The sequence below is a fragment of the Fukomys damarensis genome, unplaced genomic scaffold, assembly GCF_012274545.1.
Source record: "Fukomys damarensis isolate Sample0158 unplaced genomic scaffold, DMR_v1.0_HiC HiC_scaffold_17, whole genome shotgun sequence".
Classification (NCBI taxonomy): Eukaryota; Metazoa; Chordata; class Mammalia; order Rodentia; family Bathyergidae; genus Fukomys; species Fukomys damarensis.
The window spans coordinates 42,184,837-42,209,556 of NW_022900929.1; the positions used below are offsets into that span (position 1 = coordinate 42,184,837).

The following is a 24,720-nucleotide window of genomic DNA, read 5'->3' on the forward strand; positions in this document are numbered from 1 at the left end:
TCCTTGTCTCCATTTCTCTAACTTTCTTGTGATTGAAAGAGTTTTCTTCTTTCACCTCTTGCCATACAGCACATAACAGAGTGTTCTGTCTCAATGAGAACCCAAGAAATTTTGCAAACATTCAATCCTTTTTTTATACCATAGTCAGATATCCAGGGGTTACTTCTTTATTAAAAAAATCTCTGCCTCTGGAAAGGTGGAGGCCTAATCTACCTATCACAGGCCCTAGCGCAAAGATGCCAGAGGCATCACAGTGTTTAGGATGCATTGTGAATGGTGCCTGTCCAGTGGACCATTTGGTCCACTCTCTGGAGGGACAGGGCTAGTGGTCTAGTCCAGTTGTCCCTCTAAGGAAACTCTTTGTACAGAAGTGACTGTCATTCTGGTAGGATTTCCTTAAAGGTCTCTCTTATTTAGAAATGGTATTAAACATACCTATGTCCTAAGTAAGCCCACAGTTTCTAATGAAACTAATGAAGTAGCTTGGGAGAGATTTACTCTGCATGCTTTGTTACTTACATATAGAAACCTCATGGCTTAGGTAATGGTGCAGGGTCACTCCCACTAGGAAGAACATGTCTTGGCCTTGGTGTCCATGAAGGAAAGCTCTCACTGTTGAACGAAAATGTTCCTCCCAGTAACTATTAAATTTCCCCTGAGAGGAGCACTCCTGGCCTGGAGTGGTGCCAGCTTCCTTTGTGGCATCCAACTTGCAGTTTCATCGGTGGCCTAAGAGCTGGTCCTTTGTGCAGCTCCAGCTGTCCTCCAGTGCGTGCCTCCTACCTCCTCCCAAATCCAAGATAATTAGTGCTTTCCCTGCTTTGCTGATTTGTTGGTCCGCAATTATGATTTATAAATAACTCACAGGCAAAAATGCCAAACAGTTTCAACTGCTTTGGTCTGTTCTGAATGGCAATTTTAAGGCGGATCAGGATACAGAAGTGAGCTGGGAGAAAGGATAGTAGCTTTAGGAAGGAAGACAGGAGTATTCTGCAGCTCTTGATGGCAACTTTTGCTTTTCTGCTTAGGTGAGCACAGTGGGCCAGGAGGATGGGCATAGATAAACCAGCAGAATCATAGTGCTAACATTCCAAACTCTGTGAAGGACCATTGAAACTCTCATTTCATTGGGAAGGATGTTGAAGTCTGGAAAACTAAAACAATTTGCTCCAATTCATTCATTTTCTAAAATTTTACTATGTATATTTATGGTATATGATATAATATGAGACATAAAAATGTTACTACTGTAAAAAATTAACATATCCATTACCTCCCATAGTTACAGTTTTTGTTGCAAAATCTGCTAAGGCATGCTTTAAGTCTATTGTTTTGGTTTTGGTACTATATAAAATTTCAGAGGGCCAAAGATCAGTTTTTAAATAAGGCATAGACAAAGAATAACAGTTTTCCTCTTACTGATTTAACTTTTCCAGTTGATATTTATTTGCATATTAAGAACAATCTGAGAAAGATGATTGTTTTTCCCAAATCAGTTTGAACAAAACTCATTTTTCTTTCTCATCTACCAAGGGCACGGTAGTCTTTGGATAAGTCCCTTTTGCTGATTTGATATGCCAGGAAAAAGACAAAAACTCATGTCCCATCTTTCCTATTGGGACCCATGTCCCTGAAGGCCATTTAGGCTGGTACTTGTAGGCTGAAGCAGGACTATCTTTATTCTGCAGGATTCGTGCCCATCTGCTCTCTGGGACTGTCTCAGATTGGCCGTATGAATCTTGGGACGGATGCCAGTACCTTCAAATTTTATACCATGTGTGGCCTCCAAGAGGGCTTTGAGCCTTTTGCTGTCAACATGAACCGAGATGTGGCAATGTGGTTCAGCAAGCGCCTCCCAACATTTGTCAATGTGCCAAAGGATCATCCACACATAGAGGTAACATTAATCATCGTGGGAGGCCCTGGCAGGGCAGGGGGCCATGGCACTAAGCTCCCCATGATTCTGCTGTCAGCAGACAGCTGTTCACCTATCCCTGGTCCTCAAAAACCACGGTTGCAGACACTGTAACTAGGGCAGCTCAGTGTCATCTTAGGACACCTTGCAGATTGAGTCCCAAGCCTTTGAGCACCTGGATTTTCTATAGACTTCCCTACACTGATTGCCATAGTAATCACAGTATCTAGATATCTTAAGCATTGTTTTCTTTGAAAAGTCCAATACCTGTTCTGAAAGTTATAAGTCCTCAACATACATGCTCTTACACGCTCATAACATGGTATCTTTTAGGCCATATTTAATTTCTGTGGTTCCATTTCCAAGATTTAAACTGAGGGGCCATAGTTGATTATGGTACTTCCATGTTTTAGGGGGAGCTGAGGGGAGCCAAGAATTGTAAGGAGCGTAATTTGGGGTCTGATTCTACATGTGCTTACTTCTGTTTTGCATGTGCCTACCATTGGGTTTTGGTGAGTATAAGGAGAAAAATGCTGATGGAAAGCCAAATAGAACAACCTCTCGCAGTGTTCCTTGTACTCAACGCCATGTCTTGCTTTAACCCAGTCTCAGTTCCCTTAATTCTCCCTCTAGCCTGAATTCAGCTCTTAATCCTCCACTTCCCCTCACAGTCTTAATTAGTAGAGACTGTTATTTCTCTGATTGTGCCCAAGTCTGACTTTTTAGAATGGTGGCTCTTAAGGTTTGGGAGGTCATGAATCTCTCTGACAAAATGAGAGAATCTAGATGCCCCAGACTCAGAAAAATATAGAAATTGTGCACCATTATGTAAGCACACTGGGAAGCCCAGAGTGAGAACTGTTCACTAGAGAGCGGGGCGGGGGGGGTTCAGATTATTAAAAAAAGACAAGTTATCTCTGTTGTCTCAGTTTACTTCTCCTGCCCCACCATATATACACTTCAGAGTTCCCACTTTGATCTTTCCTCCCCACCCCACCCTGCTGCAGTTCCCAGAACTCTGAATTGCCATCAGGATTTAAGGCAGGCTGTGTCCTAGCTCCCAGGCTATGATGATGGTGGCAGAGATAGGAATTGGGCTGGGTAGGGCAAGGTGCCCAGATTCTCTTCCTGAGCTTTGGGCCTTCCCTTTCCCTTAGGTGTTCTCATGCCCAGTGACAAGATAAATCATCAGGAAATTTTCTTTTTAACCACTTGCCCCTGACCTACAAGGCAAACTTTTATGGACACCACCCCACATGGCCCAGGCACTCCCTCTCTGGCGTTTATTTTCCACCTTTGGCCTTGCAGAGAAGCCAGTGGGCGTGTTCTAAAAATCTTTAATTTTCCTAGCCAGATGTATTCTTTTTTATTAGACAGGCCGTAAGTGATGACGAGAATCATGGTTTGGTTGTCATCAGGGACAATGTTTGTAGTTTACAGAATGCCTTGCTGTATGTTATTTATGTCAACGAGAGGAGGAGGGGCAAGATCACCAGCAGGCCTTCTGATATGTCAGGGTAAGGACGCATGGTGTTTGCAGGTTGTGAGGATTGACGGCACCATGGACAGCCCTCCATGCCTCAAGGTGACCCACAAGACATTTGGCACACAGAATAGCAATGCCAACATGATCTACTGCCGTCTGAGCATGCCTGTTGAGTGCTACGCCTCCTTCAGCCATAGTCCCTGTCTGGACAGTGATGCTTTCCAGAAAAGGTGAGGATAAGGCCTCCCCTTTCGGGGGTGCTCACTGTGTTTCCTCTAGTGTTGGATTCTACTCACGTTTTACTCCTCCTTAGCACAAGAAGAACTCAGTGTGTGAGGTTCTCTATGTTTCAGTCAGGTAAAGAAATGTGTGTCTTGTGAGCACACAGGTGCATATGAGGGTGTGTGCATTCATATTCTGTACAACTAAGGGGCCAATAAAGCTAAACAGAGTCACATTCAGAAGTTTCTCCTCCTCTAGAGCTTTCTGGGCACGAGCCTTCTTGCTGCTCTTCTGTTTTTTGTTTTGTGGGGTTTTTTTTTAAGTGAAAGGGATGTGAAATTATAAAATTTTGGAGGCAAAAACTGCCTCCTTTCTATACCTATGGGCATTGTCCAGCCCTGCAGCTCTATAACTCTTGAGTAATGTAATTTCTTCCTCCCTGATAAAGAATATATTCCTTATTTTCTTTCCTTTGATGCCTGTTTTTAACCATTGATATATGTCTGCCATCTGGAGCTGTCTTGTTTGGATCTCTTGTAGTATTTCACTATCTACCAAGCTTTAAACAAGAGCAGCTTTTGAGAGACTAGAATAAATCATGTGGAGATAGACATCTCTACGATGTTATTACAACCTCCCCATCTCCATCCCCAGCTCTAACTTATTACCATCTGTGTGCTAAGGGATAAAGTTGGCGGCCACAGCCCTACCTAGAAAATCCCAAGGCCAGTTGCAATCACCTGGGTACATAAAACAGCTAGTTGCCTAAATTTGCCTTGGGCATTAAAGGTAGATCAGTTGGCTATCACAAGTGTGGGATTCTCTAGACAACCAAGTAACTAAAACATGGATTATCTTCCTTCCAGGAAACAGATGCAAGAAATACTTTCTCCTACAACAACAGTAAGTAAATGTGCTCTTATTATGATTATGATTATGGTTATGGTTTTAATCATTTGGTCATTTGTTGTGCCTAGAATATGCCCCTTACAACAAAATTCTGCCTAGAGGTCCTCTCTAATTGCCAATTACTGGATTTTTTAAATATCCATCTTGATGCTTCCGAGTATATCTATGGCATTTCTCAAATGTAAAGAAGAAATATATTTATCCAGTGCAGAGCAGAAGCTCTACCCAGGCCTAACTTTGTGCCCTTGGTACACACTCGCTGCTAGGGACCCAGCGCTGACTTCCTCTTGACAGCAACAGTTCAAGGGGTCTCCATTCAATCCTTTTGTTTGCTGTTTTGTGTGAACTTCCATGAGTTTTCTCCCTCATGTCCCTGTGCAATACTAGAAGTAATGTTGAAAGCACTCAAACGAGAAGGGGCAGGAAGGTCTTCCAGAAGATGGAAGCTACTTGTGGTCCTTTCCCACACCTAGACAGTAGTTGGAAAGCAATACTCCCGAATTTCTTCCTCACTTTCATTCTTGTTTATCACTTGGGGGAAAAGGGAAAAAAGCAAGTGTGTGGAGGAAACGCATGGGGCCCCTTCTGTAAAGTTAACTTGCCATCCTGAGTGCATGGGTGAAGCATCATTAGGAATGAGATTCTTGTGCAGTAAATCACTCTCTATGCGTGGACTCTATGGGGGCACCCTGCACCACCTTCCCATTATCTCCATTTAATTCACTTAAAGTTCATTTAATCTGTGAAATAGGTGATACTGTGCACCATAGTATGCAGACTAAGGACAAATGACTTGTCCAAGTTCACAAGAGAAATAACTGACAATGCCAAAACTCAAGCCTATATTTTGTCTGGCTGACCATTTTTATGCCCAACCAAGAATATTTGAGAGACCATAAGTAGGATTTACTTCATTAAGAATAAATCTGCTCAGTGTTATTAAAAAAATGATGATATAGTCATATCCCTCAGTCCTGTAACATAGCAATGCACCTCACAGATCACATGGCCCTGCTCACCAAGAACTCCTGTCCTTCTCAACACTGCCCATGGCCTGTGCAAGACAGATCTACCTACATCATGGAGTTTTTCTTTTATAGCCTCTTTTTTTTTTAATAGTACTGGGGATTAAACCGAGAGCCTTTGCACTGAGCTACATCCCCAGCCCTTTTTTATTGCTGAACTTTGAGACGGGGTCTAAGTCACTGATGGGCTTGAACTTGTGATCCTCCTACCTTAGCCTCTCAGGCTTCTGGGATTACAGTCAGGTGTCACCAAGCTCAGCTTGAAGCCTGTTTGTTCATCAGTAACACTTCTTGGCCCTCTCTGTAGAAGTGTGTAGTGACCCTTGGCTCTTGTCCCTCTGAGAATAGGAACTGTGCTTGCCCTCCTTCCAGCCTAGGTCTGCCTGATGCCTGGAAGTGGTTAGAGCCCTGTGCCGACTGTTCCAGGACGTTGTCATAAATTGCATCAGCAGCATCTCCTAATCTCATCTCAAGCATCTTTCTGCCAACAAGATTGTTTGCTGTGCTAGGTGCTAAAGCAAAGCAAGAGGAAAATTAGAAAACCAGAATCTCTATTTCACCCTTCCTCTGGGCTAAGAGTATAGTACGCCTCTTCAATAGCATGTGCTTCTTCTTAAAAGAGGGCCAAGAGGCTGCTGCATTATCTCTGCCTCTCAAGCCCCTCCCCTGACTGAGGGCCACTCCCTCTCATCTTTGATCTGTGGTGTCTCCACAGCAATGCTACTACGCCATCCGCATCTTCCCCGGGCAGGACCCCTCCTGCGTCTGGGTTGGATGGGTGACTCCAGACTATCACTTGTACAGTGAAAAGTTTGACCTGAACAAAAACTGCACAGTGACTGTCACCCTCGGGGATGAGAGAGGTCGAGTCCATGAAAGGTAAGAGGGGGTCCCAGGAGACAGGATCAGCCATTGGGCTCCTTACTCTCTCCTGCTTACCCTTCCTAGTCTTTTTCTGTCCTCCCCACACCAATAGAAGAAAGCCTCTCAGCCTCACTTAAAAGGAAAAGCTGAAATTTGGTCTTATAATCCTTGAGTACACTGGGCCAAGGGCTGGGTGATGTCATACTGTGATAGTGAATTTCATCACATATATGTCGTGGCCCAGAGATGGAAGATGGAGATAGACAACTACAGCTGGGATTTCGTTCAGAGTTTTCTCCATGAATTTTGGGATAGCCTCAATTTCTTCAATAGCAGAATGAAACAGAGAAAAACCCCTGGGTTTTTGAGAAAAGTCAGTTCGGAAGAAATAAAAACATGTACCACATCAGACAGCCACTGATACACTCAGATCGCCTCATCCCAAGAGTCTCTAGTCACTAAAAGCATAAAGAATATAGGAGTAATGTAGCAAACTCATGAATAATAGTCACTAAAGAGAAATTAGGGCTCTTTAGAGAAGACATGCTTTTGCACATCTGGATCCTGCCAGAGATCCGTTGTTACTGATTGGCCAGATGTGGCCCAAGAGAAAGGATCCTTGGCCAGATGTGGCCGAGGCGACTGTGTACCACAGTCTGCATGTCTCCCACTTATGTGAGATATGAGAGCATCTTTCCCTGTACAGCCACATGTGAGAATGTAAAGAGTTGCCTTCTCAAGCTGGCTTTTCCTCCCCATAAAGCTAGGAATATTTTGCAGCCTTGTTCTTTAAATAGTGCTACTTGACCAAAGGCTCCTGGCCAGAAGTGAGTCACAATCACTGTCGGAAGGGCCTATGTTGGTAAGTGGTTAAGAGCACAGGCTCTGAAGGCAAACTGATGTCATTACTAGGTTTAAACCTAGGTGCTGGGGCTCAAAGTGTGACCTCGGATCAGTCACTTAATCTCCCTGGATCTTTCTTGCCTCATCTAGAAAATGAGAATATTGCTGATCCCATAGACTGTTGTGAGGGGTAAACAATTAATTCATGCAAAAATACTTAAGACAGTGCCTCACTTCAAATACTTAATAAGTACTGTTACTGTAATTCCTATTACTGATAGTTCCTCATGTTATGAGAGCCAAAATGGGTATTTTAAGCAAAACACAGTGTAAGTCAGAAAGTATATGAAAACAATTGGCCAATTCAGGTTTTGTTTCTGAGCCAGGAGAAAAGAAGGCAGAACTATCCATCTCCTTTCAGTTTCTTGCTCCTGTTTGCTGGCTGTGCCACACAAGACAGATACTTGCTCTTTCTGAGCCCCACTGACCACATTTATTGTCTAAATAACCAGACCCAGCGCCTGGTAGGTGCGCAGTAATTCTTAGTTCTTTGTCCAACTACATAATAAGCAATAAACACAGGATCGATTTTCTGATATTTCAGGGAATTTTTCATTTGGGCCTTTAAAAATATACCCAAAGCCTGCCACTCCACATCCCTACAGCCTCAATGTATTATTAATTGATCTATGTGTCAGTCATCGATGTATTTAGTAATTTAAACACTAAAAAGCTGTAATAACATGGTTGCCATTTGCCTTTATGGAAACCTAATGATGGCTGTAACTCTTTGAAGAGGCAATTTGCACTGGTCTCTGCCTGAGTGCATTCATGCTGAGAAAGCCTCCCTACCAGGGCCCCAGAGGAGAGGATACATGTATAAAATATATGTTTGCAAAAGGAATTTCTACCCCTCCGGAAAGTGACAGACTCCTAGAGCTGGATGAAACGTTAGGAAATCCTGATCTAGACAAACTGAGACCCCAGGCTAGAGAGGTAGAGAACTTGGAGAGTGCACAGTGGTCTAGGATCTACCCACCACATGGACCTGCAAACTCTCCCCATAGATAAGGACCTCAACAGAAACCCATCCAAGATCACATCTCTCTCCTTTAATCTGAGAGAAGTCATACGATGTTACTTCAAGGGCCAGGGTCTCTCTGATACTCTATCCCATGATGAGGTTAGGAGACAGAATCAGCTGTCTCTTGCCCTCTTCTCTAAAACTCACCCAGGGTATGAGATCCAACAATTAAGGAATCAGACATTGGAGACTGAAAGGCTTTTTTGGTTATTGACTTTTAAGTATAAAGGCCTGTAATGGAGTTCTGCATTCTGGGAGTTGGTAGATAGATGGAGAAAAGGCTATCTGAGTTGTTGCTTAGCCAGGAATGAAGGAATCTGACTTGCAGAGAACTGCAAAAGTCAAGGTAAGACAGATCTTGGCAGTAGGAGGGCATGAGAGACAAAATTGTCCAGTCTCAGGCTTGCCATCCTAAGAAATATAGGCCATTTTTCAAATGTTGTGTAGCTTTTTACCCTTAATACCAGACTGGGATTCTGAACCCAGATTTTTGTTTTTGTATCTTATGCCTAATCCCTATATAAGTTTGCCCAAGGTAAACCATCACTCTCTCTGTACCTTTCCCATCACTACTTTTCTCATTATCTGTTTCACAAAGATGAGTCAGAAAACAGTTATCTGAACATTTTCTTTGGAAGGAGGAAGCCTACTTTATGACCACAGCCCTAAACAGCATAGCTTATGCCCGAGTGAATTAAGTTAAAATCAAATGAATTTATTTAAGAAAAAAATAATTGAGGCTGGTCTGAAAGGTTCCTGTGGGAATTTCTGGGACATTTCACTCTCGCATCTTGAAATCAAACCACCAGGTCCAGATTTTGTGCCTTCTCCACCTTTCTCCCCTTCTGGCCCCTAGTGTGAAACGCAGCAACTGCTACATGGTATGGGGTGGAGACATTGTGGCCAGTTCTCAAAGATCAAGTCGAAGCAATGTAGACCTGGAGATCGGCTGCCTTGTGGATCTGGCAATGGGCATGTTGTCCTTCTCAGCCAATGGGAAAGAACTTGGCACCTGCTACCAGGTAGGGACAGCTGCTGGGGCAGAGACAGTGGTGTCCCAGGCCTGCTACTTATGGCTGTGTTCCTTGTTCTTTTCTGTATTCCACATCTCCACCACAATGTGTCTAGGACGTAGAACAACCAATGAATAAAAATGTGATTTTATTGGTTAATCAGTTATGTTGACCAGAAAAGGCTTTTCTTTGATGATGAGCTCTAAAAACTTATTTTTTCTCTGACATCTTTATGCTACCTGTACTATACAAGAAACAACATTTAAGAGGTGAATAGAAATACTTCTCACTTTAAGAAATTGAAACCTAAAGAAACTATTAATTTGCTGTATATTCCCTTTGAAAAAAGTCATTCATATTTCCTTTGGATACCTTCAGGGGTACCAGTCCACGGCCTATTAGGAACCACACTGAACAGCAGGAGATGAGCAATGGGAGAGTAAAGCTTCATCTGTACTCACAAGCTGCTCCCCATTGCTCACCTCACTGCTGAGCTCCACCTGATGTCAGATCGGCAGCAGCATTAGATTCCCATAGGAGTGTGATCCTACTATGAACTGTACATGTGAGGGATCTAGGTGTGTACTCCTTATGAGATTCTAATCTAATAATAGTAGAAGTAAAGTGTACAATGTAGTACTAATGAAAATAAAGTGCGCAGTAAACATAATGCATTTGAATCGGTCCCAAAACACTACTACCATCCCTTTTCATGGAAAAATTGTCTTTCACCAAACAAGTCTCTGGTGCCGAAAAGGTTGGGAAGCACTGCCTTATCTGAGCCTTTGAGAATGTATTTATATACATAGTGTGTTTCTCTATTTCATGGCCTATAAACTTCACAAAAACACTCAGGTAACCCTTCAGGTATACAAATTTAGGTTTACCTCTCCTTAACAACAAAATCCTGATTTCCTCATTCTTGATGGCCAGATAAGCTTGAGAAAATGCTACATGGTACATGCTTCTCTTGAAGTTTTGCTGTGAATGTTAGTGCAATATAAACTTTGAGAAACACCTCCAAAAGAAACCTGTTTAACCAAACATTTCTAAAGTCATTTCATCAAAGAAAGGATGTTCGTTAACTTTTAAGAAGTTGTACATATTCTGCGGCCTAGAGGTCTGCAGAACCTACCATGGGAAATGCTAGGTTGAGGAATTAAATTTATATGTTAAACATTCTCACCATTCCAAGGGCAGAGCAAAATGTCACATATATTAGTGAAGACAGCAAGTGAATGTCACACAGGGGGAAAGAAAAGATTTCACCCATCAGGAGCATCCAGGAGAGTGCTCACTAAGGAGACATATTGATTGTGAAGCAGAGAGAGGAGTGGTCTAGATTGAACAAATGGCACAAGAAGCATCATGAAGGTAGAAAGGTATAGAGTGTGTCTGAGGGTCAGTGGACAGAATAGCTTGGACTTTTATAATTGGTGGTGAGAAATTCATTGGGAATGGTAAGAAACTATAGACAGAAGATAGGGGGGCTATTGAAGGCTTCTGCGCAGGAGAGTAGCATGCAGTATCAAGAAAGTGAAGTTAGCACTCCTCCAGGGTCACCACAGCTATTATATAATACATAACAGCCGTGTTTCCTCAGTCAACCCTAGGTTACAGCCTCTAGGCTCACTAGCTTCTCCACTTCTGGCTGTCTGGTCGATGGTTGGAGAGATGGGGTCAGGTGAGGAATAGAGCAGCTTCCCAAATCGGAAAGGCTCATTGACTGAGAAGGGATGGACCAAACTCTCGCTGGGGGCCAGGAGCAGCCTGCTGGCATGGAGGCAGCTACCTTGTCTCAATTGCATCTCCTACAATGCACGACTTTCTCTGTGCCTTGTCCCCCTGTGGGAAACAGTGAATCATCAACACTTGGCAAGCCGGGGCCAGCAGCTGGGGCCCAATCAGCCATTTCCAGAAAGATGCATTTATAAAGGCAGGCTTTGAGGCAGCAGGTATTGTAGTATTTTCCTACGATTCTACCCTACCTCTCCCAGCTCCAAGTCCCCTGAGAAAGTGCTTTATATACATTTCTGCTGCCCTGCAGAATCCATTAGCTTTTTCCCATTAACTTTTGAAATGAGTTGAACTAAAGGGTCCTCCCTGAGCTGCAGAAAACTCAGAGCATCTAATGACTTTTAAAGCTAGTTGGACTTTGGAGGCCCACAGTATTAATGAATTAAAAACAGCAACAAAAAGATGGTATTTGCAAACAACAAAAACTTTCCTGCCTCAGGAAACAACCCAGGATGTTGAGATGTAACAACCAAGAGGAGGACATCATGACACCTCCGTCCCATCTTTCGTAGTGGCTCCTGGGTGACAGGCTGGACAGTTGTCCTCTCTGAGCTGGATGTCAACACCTCTCCTCCCTGGAATGGCCTTCTTTATTGTATGCACATAAATGCTGCTTACTCTGCCCAGTGGCCCCAGTGCTGCTGCCTGCCCAAACCAATGCTATGGGGAATAGCAGTGTATCAGGGCTCCATCCAGACGATCGGGAAACCCACACCCAGGCGGCCCCTTCCCTGTGTCTGGTTCCTGGCAGTCAGATCATTTTTATTCTGCAGCCATAGCCATTTTCACTTTTCAATTATCTCAAGAAGAGCAGGCCAGCCATATTTACACACTGGCTTTCAATTCATAAAGGAACAGTCACCAAAATAATGAGAGGATTCTCTCAAACAGTGTTTCCAGACCTCCCCATTAAATAGTGCTATGCAATTTGAAAACCTTTTTCTGCCCCACTTAATGCAATCAGTGGAGAAATGAGAACTCAAATGTACATTTAAGAAATACTCCTCAGTGATTGCCACGCCAGCCCCACAGCTCTGAGGGCTGAAATAGCAGTGAGATTCAGATTTACGGGACAGTGTAGCTTTCCAGTCTGTCCAGTTCCTGGGCCCCGACCTTCACACATGATTAGAAACATAATATCTATTACCACAAGGACAAAATAGATCAACTGGTGATACAAGGAACCTTAACTATGAAAGGAAAAGAGTGCATGACGTATGGTGGCAACTCTGACTCCAGGCTGGCTGCTCCTTCCATTAAAATTGTCGCGAGCTACGACGTCGGGGTCCTGCCAGCAGGCCCCAACCCCGAGAGGTTGTGGTCAGAGAAGAAACAGACTCTGTGAGCAGTGGTGAGGGCTGCACCAAAGCTGTTTATTGCAAGGACACTCTCATATTTATATCATGTAATATTGTGAAAGTAATAACAATACCAAAGATTACCATACAAGGCCATAATCATGACTCCACAGAGCACACGTGATTTACAAGAAATATGTGTTTTTCTGGAAAGCGAAACTCAACTCTACAAAATGGCTGCTATTGATAATTCCACAACATGGCGGCCAATCACGGCCAATCAGGGCTTGCAACATGGCGACTTCTTCTTCACTCAGGGAGCTGCGATGCAAGCAGCCTCCCACAAAAATGGACACTCCTAGTCTGGCAGGTGCAGTCTCAAGAGTAGACAACACCTCATGCTCACTGTGCATGAAGCAGCTTCTGGCCCCTAGTGAGTGCTGGCTAATACTTGTTGTCAGGCTAACTGACCTGACTGTGAAACCACCTGTATCCACATTTTCATTGCTGTCTAACGAGTTGCCATAAAATCAGCAGCTTAAAACAACCTGTGTTTATTATTTCACAGTCTGCAGACTTGCTAGGGCCCTCAGGTTCTCATATAGGCAAAATCAAGGTGTCTGGCAATTGGGCTTGTCAGTCAGGCTGCAGTCTTTTCTAAAACTCAGATTCCTGGGCTAGGGATTTAGCTCAGTGGTTCTGGGGCCTGCCTTACAAGCACAAGGACCTGAGTTCGATCCCCGTACCAAATAAATAAATACATACATACATACATACATAAAACTAAGAGTCCTCTTCCAATTTATGTGGCTGTTTGCAGCATCCAGGTCCCTAAATTGTAGAACTGGGGTCCCATTTCTCAGAGTGGGGTCCACTCAGTCCCTCTGGAATTCCTTGGTATGTGACCCTCTCATGGGCCCCCTTACAACATGACAGCCTATTTCTCTACAGCCAGCTGAAGAATCTCCTCCATTTTGCTGAAACAGGCTCATATACAACATAACATAATCTAGGAAGTGATGATCCTCACATCATATTTTATCACATTTGCCACATTTTATCTGCTAGAAAAATAATAGGTTCTTACAATGAAGTAAGTCATTGGTAGCATTTGTCCGATATATCTGCCATTTGTAGGCAGGGAGAAAGGCAGGAATTTCCCAGTGTCTATATTTGCTTAAAAGAAAAGAGCTTCAAGTATAGAAATAATGTCTCAGTATGAGAGTAGAATTCGTGTCTTCATGGTCTTCCACAAACTATTAAGAACACTATAGAATTGGATCTGCTGGGAGTCATCTCCTACAGCAAAACTGAGCCCCTGATGCCATAAGTAAATCCACATGCCTCATCTTAGATGAGGCTGGAACACACTCAAGCCCCCTTTAACATGAAAGCTGAAATTGTAAAGAATGAGGAAAGGGTGAAGAAAAGCACAGAGGAACCCAGAGGGTTAAAGGAGAAAAGGACTCTGGAGATAGCATTATTTTTAACATTGTTATAGTGAAACACCTCATGGTCTTTGCCTGTAGAGCAGCAGTCCTCAACTGGGAATGCTGCTTCCTCCATGAGGCATTTGGCAGTGTCAGGAGACCTCACTAGTTGTCACAGCTGTGGTGGGTAGAGCATGCTACAGACCTGTACTGCGGAGAGGGCAATGATGAGTCAGCTCTCCCTACAAAAAGTCACCTGACCCAAAATGTCAGTAGAACTGAGGTCAGGAACCCTGCTCTTGAGTGGCCCCTGGCCTTGTCATCCTGGAGTCCATGGGCCTTCAGAAAAACGTGAGTCATCATCACCTCCAGGTGGTCCTGGTAACTGATGGTGCTGCCAGGTGCCAGGTGTCTCCACTCAAAACAACAAGCCCATCATGTTGTTAAGCAGCCAGCAACAGACCTTGACTTTAGTGACAGTAGCTCCTCACCTGTCCCCCTGCTGCAGGCTGCAGATCCTGAGAAAGGAAGCTGAAGTTGTGAGACTGTTTACCCCAACGTAGAGAGCGTTTAAAGTGGGGAGCAGTGGCAGTCTCCAATGAGACAGTACCTCTCTGAGGTATCCTGAGCAGCCAGCTAGCTGTACTCTTACAGCTGAGAGTAAAATGAGGGTATTGACTAAAACACTTAACACGCTGTGATTTTATTGTTCTGGGAAAATGTCTCAATTTGTTTTGCTTACCAGGTGGAACCCAACACCAAAGTGTTTCCAGCTGTCTTCCTGCAGCCTACAAGTACTTCTCTGTTTCAGTTTGAACTTGGGAAGCTGAAGGTATTTATCTGTCCCCTCAGCTAACAAGAGAAGGCAGCACTTGAGAGAAAATTTCAGAACTCAGAAGACAGGGGAAGTCTCTCGCTTCTCATCATTTTCCTGCCCTCTCCCCTGGTCCCTACAAGTTCCTGGGAGATTCAGTTAACAGATCACCCACTCTCCTTTCTCCTCCCCGCACCTCCGATAGGTGCTGAAAAAATTAATTCTCATAAAACCCATTTTTCAAGGCCCTAATAATGCTAGCCAGCCCCTTAGAGGTCCCCTGGACACATACATCTCCCTTTAATTTATAATAATCATATTGACTATCATGGGTCAGGCGCATGATCCAAGCCACCTGGATTTGTGTGTTTGGCGTGTCCATTTTCTTCTCCAATGCCTTTCCACCTTGTCCCAGAATGCAATGCCCTTGTCTGCGGCCATATTTAAGAGTGAAGAGAAGAACCCAGTCCCCCAATGTCCTCCTCGGCTAGACGTCCAAACCATCCAGCCGGTGCTCTGGAGCCGCATGCCCAACAGCTTCCTGAAGGTGGAGACAGAGCGGGTGAGCGAACGCCATGGCTGGGTGGTGCAGTGCCTGGAGCCCCTGCAAATGATGGCGCTCCACATCCCAGAGGAGAACAGGTACTGCACAGGACCGCAGAGGAAGGGGAAGGCCAGGGAGGCAGGTGAGGCAGGGCCAGGCCATCCCAGAATGGAGCTAGGAGCATCCTCAGGCCCAGGATGAGAAGCAAAGCAAAATGAAAGTCGAAGCAGATAACAGAGGCTGAGCCTGGGACCCGGACAAACAAGCAAGCAATACATACAGGCAAATAGGCCTCTAAGTCGAGAAGGAATGCGTGAGCTGGATTTGCTAGCTGATCTCAACTGGTGTGTTAGTCTGTTTGAACTTGGACACTATTTTTCTGTTTGTTTTGTGGGTTTTGTTTTGTTCTGTAGATAGTACATAAAATGGGCAAATAAGACCTGACTTTACAGCATCTACTCCCTAGATGGTAAAGAGGTGGACAGCGAATGACAAAGTAATGAAGTTTGCACGTTGGGTACACTTTGAGTTGAAATTCATAGAAAAGCTTGTCCCCTGTGAATGAATTTTGGTTTGGCCATCTCTGAGCATTACATATACCTGTACTTTTCCACTGGGGTGAGGGCAGAGGAGAAGTGAGGAGGGAATGATTCAAGGCCAAAGTGGTCATACATAGAAGACACCTCAGATTCTCACCATTGCTACATGTGCGATTTTATTTCAGTGCTGTATGCGTAGTAGACACGTTCCTATTATATAAAAAGTCTAGTTCTAGATATTTAGCATTGCTTGTTACATTTTAAAGTAGAAGTAGTGGAGTGACACTTTTTGTAAAATAGCTTTTAAAAACTGATGAGAAATACTGTGTTTGGGCATAGAATCGTTAAACTGCCTGGTGGGGGGAGTACAGTAGGTTTTTCTCCAGTGACAGTGGAGATGACGCAGGTGATGTCAATGGCAGATTGACAGAAGCCTCAGCTACATCTTCTGAGCAGCTTTTACATCTGGAAATGGAGGATCCACCTGGATCTACAAATTAGAAGACCAAGTCACCCACTCTTATACTCGAATGTTATTCTGTTTGGGGGAGTTGGAGTTTTCTGCAATTGAGAGAACTTTCATCTTTAGTAAACCAGTGGATTTTAAGTTTTGTAGGCTTTTGACAGCCTTGTGGTTAGATGTGGTAGATTATCAGGAACTAGGATGTGGACTGGAGTCAAGAGAGGAGTGGTAACCCATTAGAGAAGGTGTCCCAGAGGCTCCTGTAGCCTTCTACCCTTCCTGGTTTTGTAAGATTGGTTGAAATCCCTGGGTACTCAGAGAGCAAGGCTAGGCTGAATCCTGCTGCCTTCTTCTCTGGTGCAGTGTTTGATTGTTTGTGCCCCCTCAGGTGTGTGGACATCCTGGAGCTCTGTGAGCAGGAAGACCTCATGCGGTTCCACTACCACACACTGAGGCTGTACAGCGCTGTGTGTGCCCTGGGAAACAGCCGGGTTGCCTACGCCCTGTGCAGCCACGTGGATCTCTCACAGCTGTTCTACACCATTGACAACAAGTACCTCCCTGGTCTCCTGCGCTCTGGTTTCTATGACCTGCTCATTAGCATCCACCTGGCCAATGCTAAGGAGCGGAAGCTGATGATGAAGAATGAGTACATAATTCCCATCACCAGCACCACCAGGAATATCCACTTATACCCAGATGAGTCCAAGAGGCACGGACTGCCGGGCGTGGGTCTCAGAACGTGTCTCAAGCCAGGCTTCAGGTTCTCTACTCCTTGCTTCGTCGTGACCAGTGAGGAGCACCAGAAGCAGAGCCCCGAGATCCCCTTGGAGATTCTCAAGACAAAAGCACTGAGCATGCTGACAGAGGCAGTGTACTGTAGCGGGGCCCACATCCGCGACCCCGTGGGTGGGTCCGTGGAGCTCCAGTTTGTGCCTGTGCTGAAGCTCATCGGAACCCTGCTGGTCATGGGCGTTTTTGACGATGATGATGTCCGCCAGATCCTGCTCCTGATCGATCCCTCTGTGTTTGGGGAGCACGGTGGGGAGACAGAGGAGGGAGCAGAAAAGGAGGAAATGACCCAAGTGGAGGAAAAGGCGGTGGAGGCTGGGGAAAAGGCCAGCAAGGAGGCTCCAATCAAAGGCTTGTTGCAGACCCGACTACCTGAGTCTGTCAAGCTGCAGGTAACTCCCAGCAGAAAAGCTCATACCTTGGGAAAGGGCAGGAGGGAGAGGAGAGAGAGAGCCTACCGTGGTAGTAAGGAGGGACTATGGGCACTGGCTCCAACCTGCTGCCTAAAGAGTACAGCTGAGATGTGTAGGAGGAGAGCTCTCAGCTGATGCTCATTTCTAACATGAAACGTTTCCCTCAGCCTCCCCTAGCCAAAGTGAGAAAAATAACCCTTTTCAAAAAGGTACATGCTTTTGAAATGTTCTCTAGTACCGCTGTTGAGTTTACCCCTATCTCTTAGTCTTTGGAGATCAAGTAACTACTTGTGGGCTATGTATCTAGAGAGAGGGAGGAGTCTCTGACTGTAGAGTGACCCAAGGAATTGGCTTATAGAATGACCCCCATCTGCTCTCCCTGGGTCCTTGTTCACACATCCACTGACAACCTGCTAGCCCAGCATCCACGTAACTTTCACTCGAGCTACGGAGGACAGCTATGGAGCTGCCCCAGCATGATGTGTGAACTTTTGACACTGCTGAAAACAGTTTTCCAGAGGTTGACTAACTGCAGTGATAGGCCGAGGACAGTTTTTTAAAGGGGTTCAGGGAAAAGAGAAAGATGAACAGAGTAGAACAGTCTATCCCAGGACAGGGAAGCTGTGTCAGCCATTCCTGGGAGTCAGACCCTGCTCTCTGGCTGCTTACTAGCTCTGTGAACTGACCCATCAATAACCAGCCAGACCCTTAGCTTTATTATCTGTAAAATGTGGATGATATAATAAGATATTAAATATTTCATAAAATAGATTATGAAATAAGTTTTATCATAAGTATAAGAAGGTAAACTACAGTAAAATCTTTAATGTGCTAGAATTTGTAGGTAGTCATTTAATTAAGACTTTGCATATAGAAGAGAAATAAACTGAATACATACATACCTTAGGCATTTTATTGAAACATATAAATGTACCATTCCAATGTAGGGCCAAACTGTTTCATGTGAGTCCCCTGGCTGCCACATGTTCTTTTTTGCATAGATGACAACTAGGAAACAGTATCTGTAATCACCAGTTCAGACTTTTTAAAGTTCAATTTAGAGGCACACTCATGTGCTCCATGATGACATTTCAGTAGAAGTGGATCCTGTACGATGGTGGTCCCATGAGATGTCATCGTCTAGTGATGTCACAACCACTGAGTCGTGTGAGTACACTGCAGAGTTCGCCCGGGGAACGCACCTCATGATGGATTTCTCAACGTGTGCTCCTGTCGTGAAGTGGGCCATGACGGGCTATAACTGGAAAACAATCTGAGTGCAAATGCTCCTCAATTTTTTATTTCCCTCAACTTCTTACAGTTATTTGACACCCAGTTTTAGTACCTTTATAAAATAGCAGCTTAAAAAGCTTAAAGCACTTTTTACAGTAATAATACCAAAGAGCTAATCACAAACAGTGCAGATCAGTGACAACAGTGAGGGATAGGGAGGACAAGAAACATCTCAATTCTCCTTCCTCGGGACTGGAAGGCATCAGAAAGGAAGGCTGTCGTGCTGAGCTTTCTGGGAACATTTTCTTAGAAATGCCATTCTTTTTCTCCATAAGCAGATGTAAGCTGCCTCTAGGAAGCTTTTTCCTCTTACTTCCCTGGCCTAAGGGTGAATAGCTGGTCTCTGAATTCAGGTTCACTTGGATTCAAGTAATAATTTTGTGGTTGCTTACTGTGTGACACCAGACAGATTGCTTCAGTTGTGTTAGTCTCAGTACCCTAATCTGTAAAACGGGGGTGCTGAAGGCTTCACCAGTAAGCATGAAGTGTTGCTAATTAGCATGTATACATATGCACTTTTTTTGCAGATGTGTGAGCTCCTCAGCTATCTCTGTGACTGTGAGCTGCAACACCGAGTAGAGGCCATTGTGGCATTTGGTGACCTTTATGTCTCCAAGCTGCAGACAAATCAGAAGTTCCGCTACAATGAGCTCATGCAGGCCCTGAATATGTCCGCAGCCCTGACTGCCCGGAAGACGAGGGAGTTCCGCTCACCCCCACAGGAACAGGTGAGAGCCCCTTCCTGGACGGAGAACCTGAAACCCACAGAGTGGGGCCCATGTTATCTTTATGGTGTCTGGGGCAACAGCAAGAGCTAAGAAGATTAGAAAACCCACCTTGGCATAAGGAGACAGCCCTTGCCTGTGTAGATGATGATTGAGAAGTATGTGCCAATTATCTTGGGTAGGAAAAGAACCTTTGCTAAACTACATGTAAGACAAGGCTTTCTCTCTCCCCTCACCCTGACCTACCTACACCTTTATTAGTGAGTTGAAAAACCAGACCACTGTTGGGATTTACCTGTCACCTCAGCAGGAATCCACACTTAGAAGAATTCTTGCCATCCCTTCCAGAGTCCCTGCACAGTCTTCCTCGCGCATGCCTAGACCCCCTCACCCAGTGGCCTTGGCTCTCTAACAAAGCCATCCCAGCCCATGTAGCCTGGAGGACGCAACAAATGAGTCGTGCTTTGCGCTGTGTAGTATTAATTCTTGGCAGCACTCCGCCTGTAGCTAGCCTTACCCAGACACACAGGCTTCTGTGAGAATAGTCAAAACACTGGTAAGAAAATTCTAAATGAGGGAGGGACACTTTAAGAATAATAGTTTCCATGCATCCCACTTCTCAGCAGGGCTCTTATAACCTGCAGGCCAGTTGGACGCTGCTCCTGACGTGTGCAAAAGAGAAGACAGATCTGTCAATGAAGAATTCATTTTCTGTCTCTGAAACCAGATTTTTGGCTATTATACATAGTTAATAAGTGTTCTGTTCATAAATTTTTGTTGGTGTAATTACCACTATTTTATGTGAATGGCACAACCACAGCTTCATCCAGTTACTTCCCCAACCTATTTTATAGAACATAGATATTTACATTGGCTTAAAAGTGAACCTTGGCTTGTAGAAGACTCACTTGAATGATACTGGCCTTGCTAAAGAGAAAGAAAAAGCTCACTGCCCTCTCCTGTGCAAAATGAGAAGATCCTTTGGATTCACTGGAATGGATCGTTGTGTTTCCCCTGTCGCTTCCCAGAAATGACTCCTGCAGACTTTACAGATGTGACCAGATGCTCTTAGGCTGGTAGTGGGCATGAGTGTTCCCAAATGCTGGTGCTCTCATATGTTTAGGAATAATGGGAAGGGGAGAGCCATAATGATTACAGTCCCAGAGTTGACTTCAGACTGCAGAGCTCCCACTTTGTTCCCTGTGTGGTCTTGGACACGTGCCCTCAGTGTCTCTCTTTTCAGGTCAATATGTAAGTAACGTTTGTACCTCCCTCCAGGGTTCCAGTGAGGACCCATGAGGTAATTTATTTAGACAGCTTTACATGATGCCTGTTGTAGAATAAGCCTTCTATAGGTACTCCCTGGACTACCATCAGTTTTAATGTTCAAGGTATTTTCACCTGCCTCATGCCTTGCTCTGGGACCTTTGGTCAGTGGCCAACGAGTGGAGTCCACACATTTTTCTGGCCCCTCACTATCCCAGCCAGCACCAGGTTATCCATCCAATCCTGTTCCGATGGGCCTAGCTGCTGGCAGGACAATGCGGGCTCCCACTGTTCCTTTCCCTTTTCTGCTTCCAGAACAGCTCTCTACCCTCTCCAGGCCCCATCACCTCCTCCCCTAGGCTCCTAAGCAGTCCCCTGATGGTGCATCATTTTGCAAGGCTGTAACTCATGTTCTTCCCTAGTGCATTAGACAAGTGATTCTTGAATAGAATGATTTGGGGAGCTTAATAAAACAAGGGTCTCTAATTCAACGGTCTAGAGTGAGGCTCAGGAATTTGCATTTTTAGCGAGTTTTCTGGTAATGCTGATGTTGCTGCACTAAGAATAAAATAGAACTGCTAAGAACCTCAGCTGCCTCATCTGCCACCCCTCCCAGAGGATTTGCCTCTAGAGCAGACCAATCCAAAACAGTTCTCAGCGTGAGAGAGTATTTAAAGTTGTTGACAGATATGAAAGATTTAGACCGGTTTCAGAGGTCAGCAATGCAGAATCGCTTAAAAAATAGTATGCATGGAAATTAAGAGTTTTTTTCAACATAAATTTGTATGAAAACACTTTTAGTAGTAGTATGTGTTTGTTTTACATAATCACATTCCTTTGGGAATTGGTACATATACGTACCATTTCTTACTCATTTTACTCCCTCTTCCTTGGACTCTTCCCTCACCCTTCTTCCCCAGATCCCTTTCCCATCGCCGTGGAGTCTATCTCCCTATTTCCTACCATCTCTTTTCTTTTGTTCCTTTAATTATTTAGATTTGGAATCTCTCCTATTAGAGATATTTAACCTTTTGGGTCTCATTTATTTCACTTGTATTATGGTCTCAAGATCCATCTGTTCCTATATACGACTCAATTTTATCCTTCATGGCTGGGTAGTGCTCCATTGTGTTTCTTCATCCTTTCATCTACTGATGAACATAGAGGCCTCTTCCTTGATTTAGCAGTTGTGTGTTTTGCTGCTACGAACACAAGTATGCATGTATCGCTGTAACATGATGTCTTCAACTGTTTGAGGAAGATACCTAGAAGCAAAATAGCTGGGTCAAATGGAATTTCTATTTTTCACTTTTTGAAGTATCTTCGCACTGATTTATGTAATGGTCATATGCGTTTACATTCCCACCAACAGTGTAGAACGGTTCCTTTTTCCCTAAAACCTTGCCAGTATTTGTTGTTTTTTGAGTCCTTCATGATAGTAATTTTTACTGGAATAAGGTAGAATCTCAGTGTAGTTTTTAATTTGCATTTCTTTAATGGCTAAGGATGCTGAACATTTTTTTTTCAGATACTTACTGGCCATTTGTACTTGGTGATATTCTTCCATACTCTTTGAAGAGAAAACAAAGGTTTTGATTCCAATATCCAGAGTATTCAGAGTGATGGAAAAAACCCTTGAGAGGTGTATCTAAGTGTAAGGGAAGATAAAACTAAGATTGGTCCCACAGTTGTTGGCTAAGCTTAGTCAGCTAGCTTTTCACTTCCACAGGGCTTCATTAAAGACAGGCGCTACAGCAGAAAATTCTCCTCAGTCCATCTCCCTCCTCCATCTTCACACCCCGCAGGCAGGGGGCTGCTGCTTCCAGAATGTTCCACCTAAGGAAAGATCTGTTAGAAAAGAAATTAGTTCTGTGACTTTGAAGCCAGATCTGAATATCTTACATTTACTTAAAAAACAACTTCCATGTTATTGACTTGATTACCATAATTTAACATCCTGGGAAAAGCATAAAAATGATTTTCCAGCCTATTCAAGGGATATTAATTTATTACAAAACCTCTACCCACTTCCAAAAAAATGACAGTAGTAGAAGCTTTGAACAAGATTCTTCCTAATAATGTTAAATAAAATTCAAAGTTTATTAAGAGATAGCAGATTGATGGAGAAAATACCTCTTTGCCTGGTGTGGGATTATCATGGCTGAAAAAGCAAAAAGGACAAGAAAGCCTCTGCTTAATTTCTGGAGTTCCTCCAGGAGCTCAGCACCTACAGTTGTTGGCATGGTGGGAAGAGATCTATGTCTGGAAAGCTAGGTGAGAAATAAATAGAAGCTTAATTTTCACTAATCTCTGATAGCACTGACACAAGGACCTACCTTTGTCACTAGCAGGAATTGCACGTCTTTTTATGTCACATTACAGTGGTTATAATATTTAGAAGTATCACTTACCCTCATCACTGCTTCAAGATGATTGACTGGCGTGATGGCACACGCCCACAGTCCCAGCACTTTGGGATGCTGAGGCAGTAGTGTCCCAAATTGAAGCCAAGACTCGGCAATACACTGACTCGCCAATCCTATCTCAAAATAAAAAATAATAATAACAAAAAGGGCTGGAGAACATAGCTCAGTGTGAAGGCTTAGGTTCAATGCCCAGTACCACACACACACAAAAAAAAATTACAGCAGCCACTAGCTCTCTTTATCTGAGTTAATAAAGAAGGATTACTAATCCCAATTGCATAAGAAATAATATCAAGAATAACAAATGGGATCAACTCAAATTTAAAAGCTTCTGCCCAGGGCTGGGGATTTAGCTTAGGGGCTCCACCACCTGCCTTGCAAGCGCAAGGATCTAAGTTCGATCCCCAGTACCAAAAAATAAAAAAGCTTCTTCCCAGCAAAGAAAACAACTAACAGAATGAACAAACAACCTACAGAATGAGAAAAAAGACTTTGTCAGCCATTCTTCATGCAGAGGACTGATATATAGAATATATATAAAGAACTCAGAAAAATTAGACCCCCCACAAAAGGCCAATCAAAAAATGGGCAAGTGAAATGAACAGACATTCATCAGAAGAAGTACAAATGCCCAATGAATACTTGAAAAAATGCTGAACACCACAAGCATCAGAGAAATGCATATTAAAACAGCACTGAGACTCCATCATATGCCAGAAAGAATGGCCACCATCAAGAAATCAAGTAATAACAACTAGTGGTGAGGACGAAGGGGAAAAGAGCCCTTCTAAATTGGAGTGTGAAATAGTACAACCACTGTGGAAATCAGTATGGAGATTCCTCAAAAATTGAAAAATAGAAATTTCATTCAACCAAGTTATTCCCCTTCTAGGTAGTATCTTCTCAAAAGAGTTAAAAACATCATATTACAGAAACATGCGTACCAGTTTTTATAGCAGCACAAGTCATAATAGCTAAATCTTGGAAGTGGCCTATATGTCCATTAACAAATGAATAGAGGAAAATAATATTTATACACAGTGGAATACTACCCTGCCATAATGTCAAATAAAAGAAATCAGACCCACAAGCTTAAATGTCCCATGGTTCCTCTTATATAAGAAACTTCAATATAAATAAAGAGCAAACTAAAGGATAGTAGGAAGTAGGAAGATGGATCCTTTGCAAATGGAAAGGGAGCTAAGAGATAAGAGAAGGGAAGGGAGGGAAATAGGATAAAAAAGAACAAAGATATGTTATGCACCAATACTGCTTGCCCATGAGGAATGTGATCATTACTACAAATGTACTAAAATTTTAAAAAGTATTACTTCAAGTTAATATCACAGATTTGTTTTTTATGATTTTGACAAGGGGATTTCAGTATTGTTTTTCTTTGGATTCTTGAATGTATTATTTTATTAGAATATTAACCTAAGAGGCAACCCATGGATTTTAACATGCTCTCAGAGACACAAAAACAGTTCAGAATCTTTGAGACAAAATTGTAAAGGAAAAGCATGACAGATTGGATGCAGAACGTAAATCTGCATGTCAAA

The 24,720-nt window shown here is 43.6% G+C and overlaps 1 protein-coding gene across 1 annotated transcript in view; it reads left to right on the forward strand.

Annotated features, from left to right (window-relative positions):
* The window catches only part of Ryr3 (ryanodine receptor 3), a 376,321-nt gene that overhangs the window by 185,620 nt on the left and 165,981 nt on the right, over positions 1-24,720 (forward strand). The window contains exons 31-39 of the mRNA XM_033765294.1: positions 1,689-1,897; positions 3,432-3,631; positions 4,490-4,526; positions 6,273-6,436; positions 9,205-9,370; positions 14,632-14,718; positions 15,116-15,342; positions 16,635-17,430; positions 19,272-19,472. Of these exons, the coding sequence (XP_033621185.1) occupies positions 1,689-1,897; positions 3,432-3,631; positions 4,490-4,526; positions 6,273-6,436; positions 9,205-9,370; positions 14,632-14,718; positions 15,116-15,342; positions 16,635-17,430; positions 19,272-19,472 (2,087 nt within the window). The remainder of the gene's footprint in view (positions 1-1,688; positions 1,898-3,431; positions 3,632-4,489; positions 4,527-6,272; positions 6,437-9,204; positions 9,371-14,631; positions 14,719-15,115; positions 15,343-16,634; positions 17,431-19,271; positions 19,473-24,720) is intronic.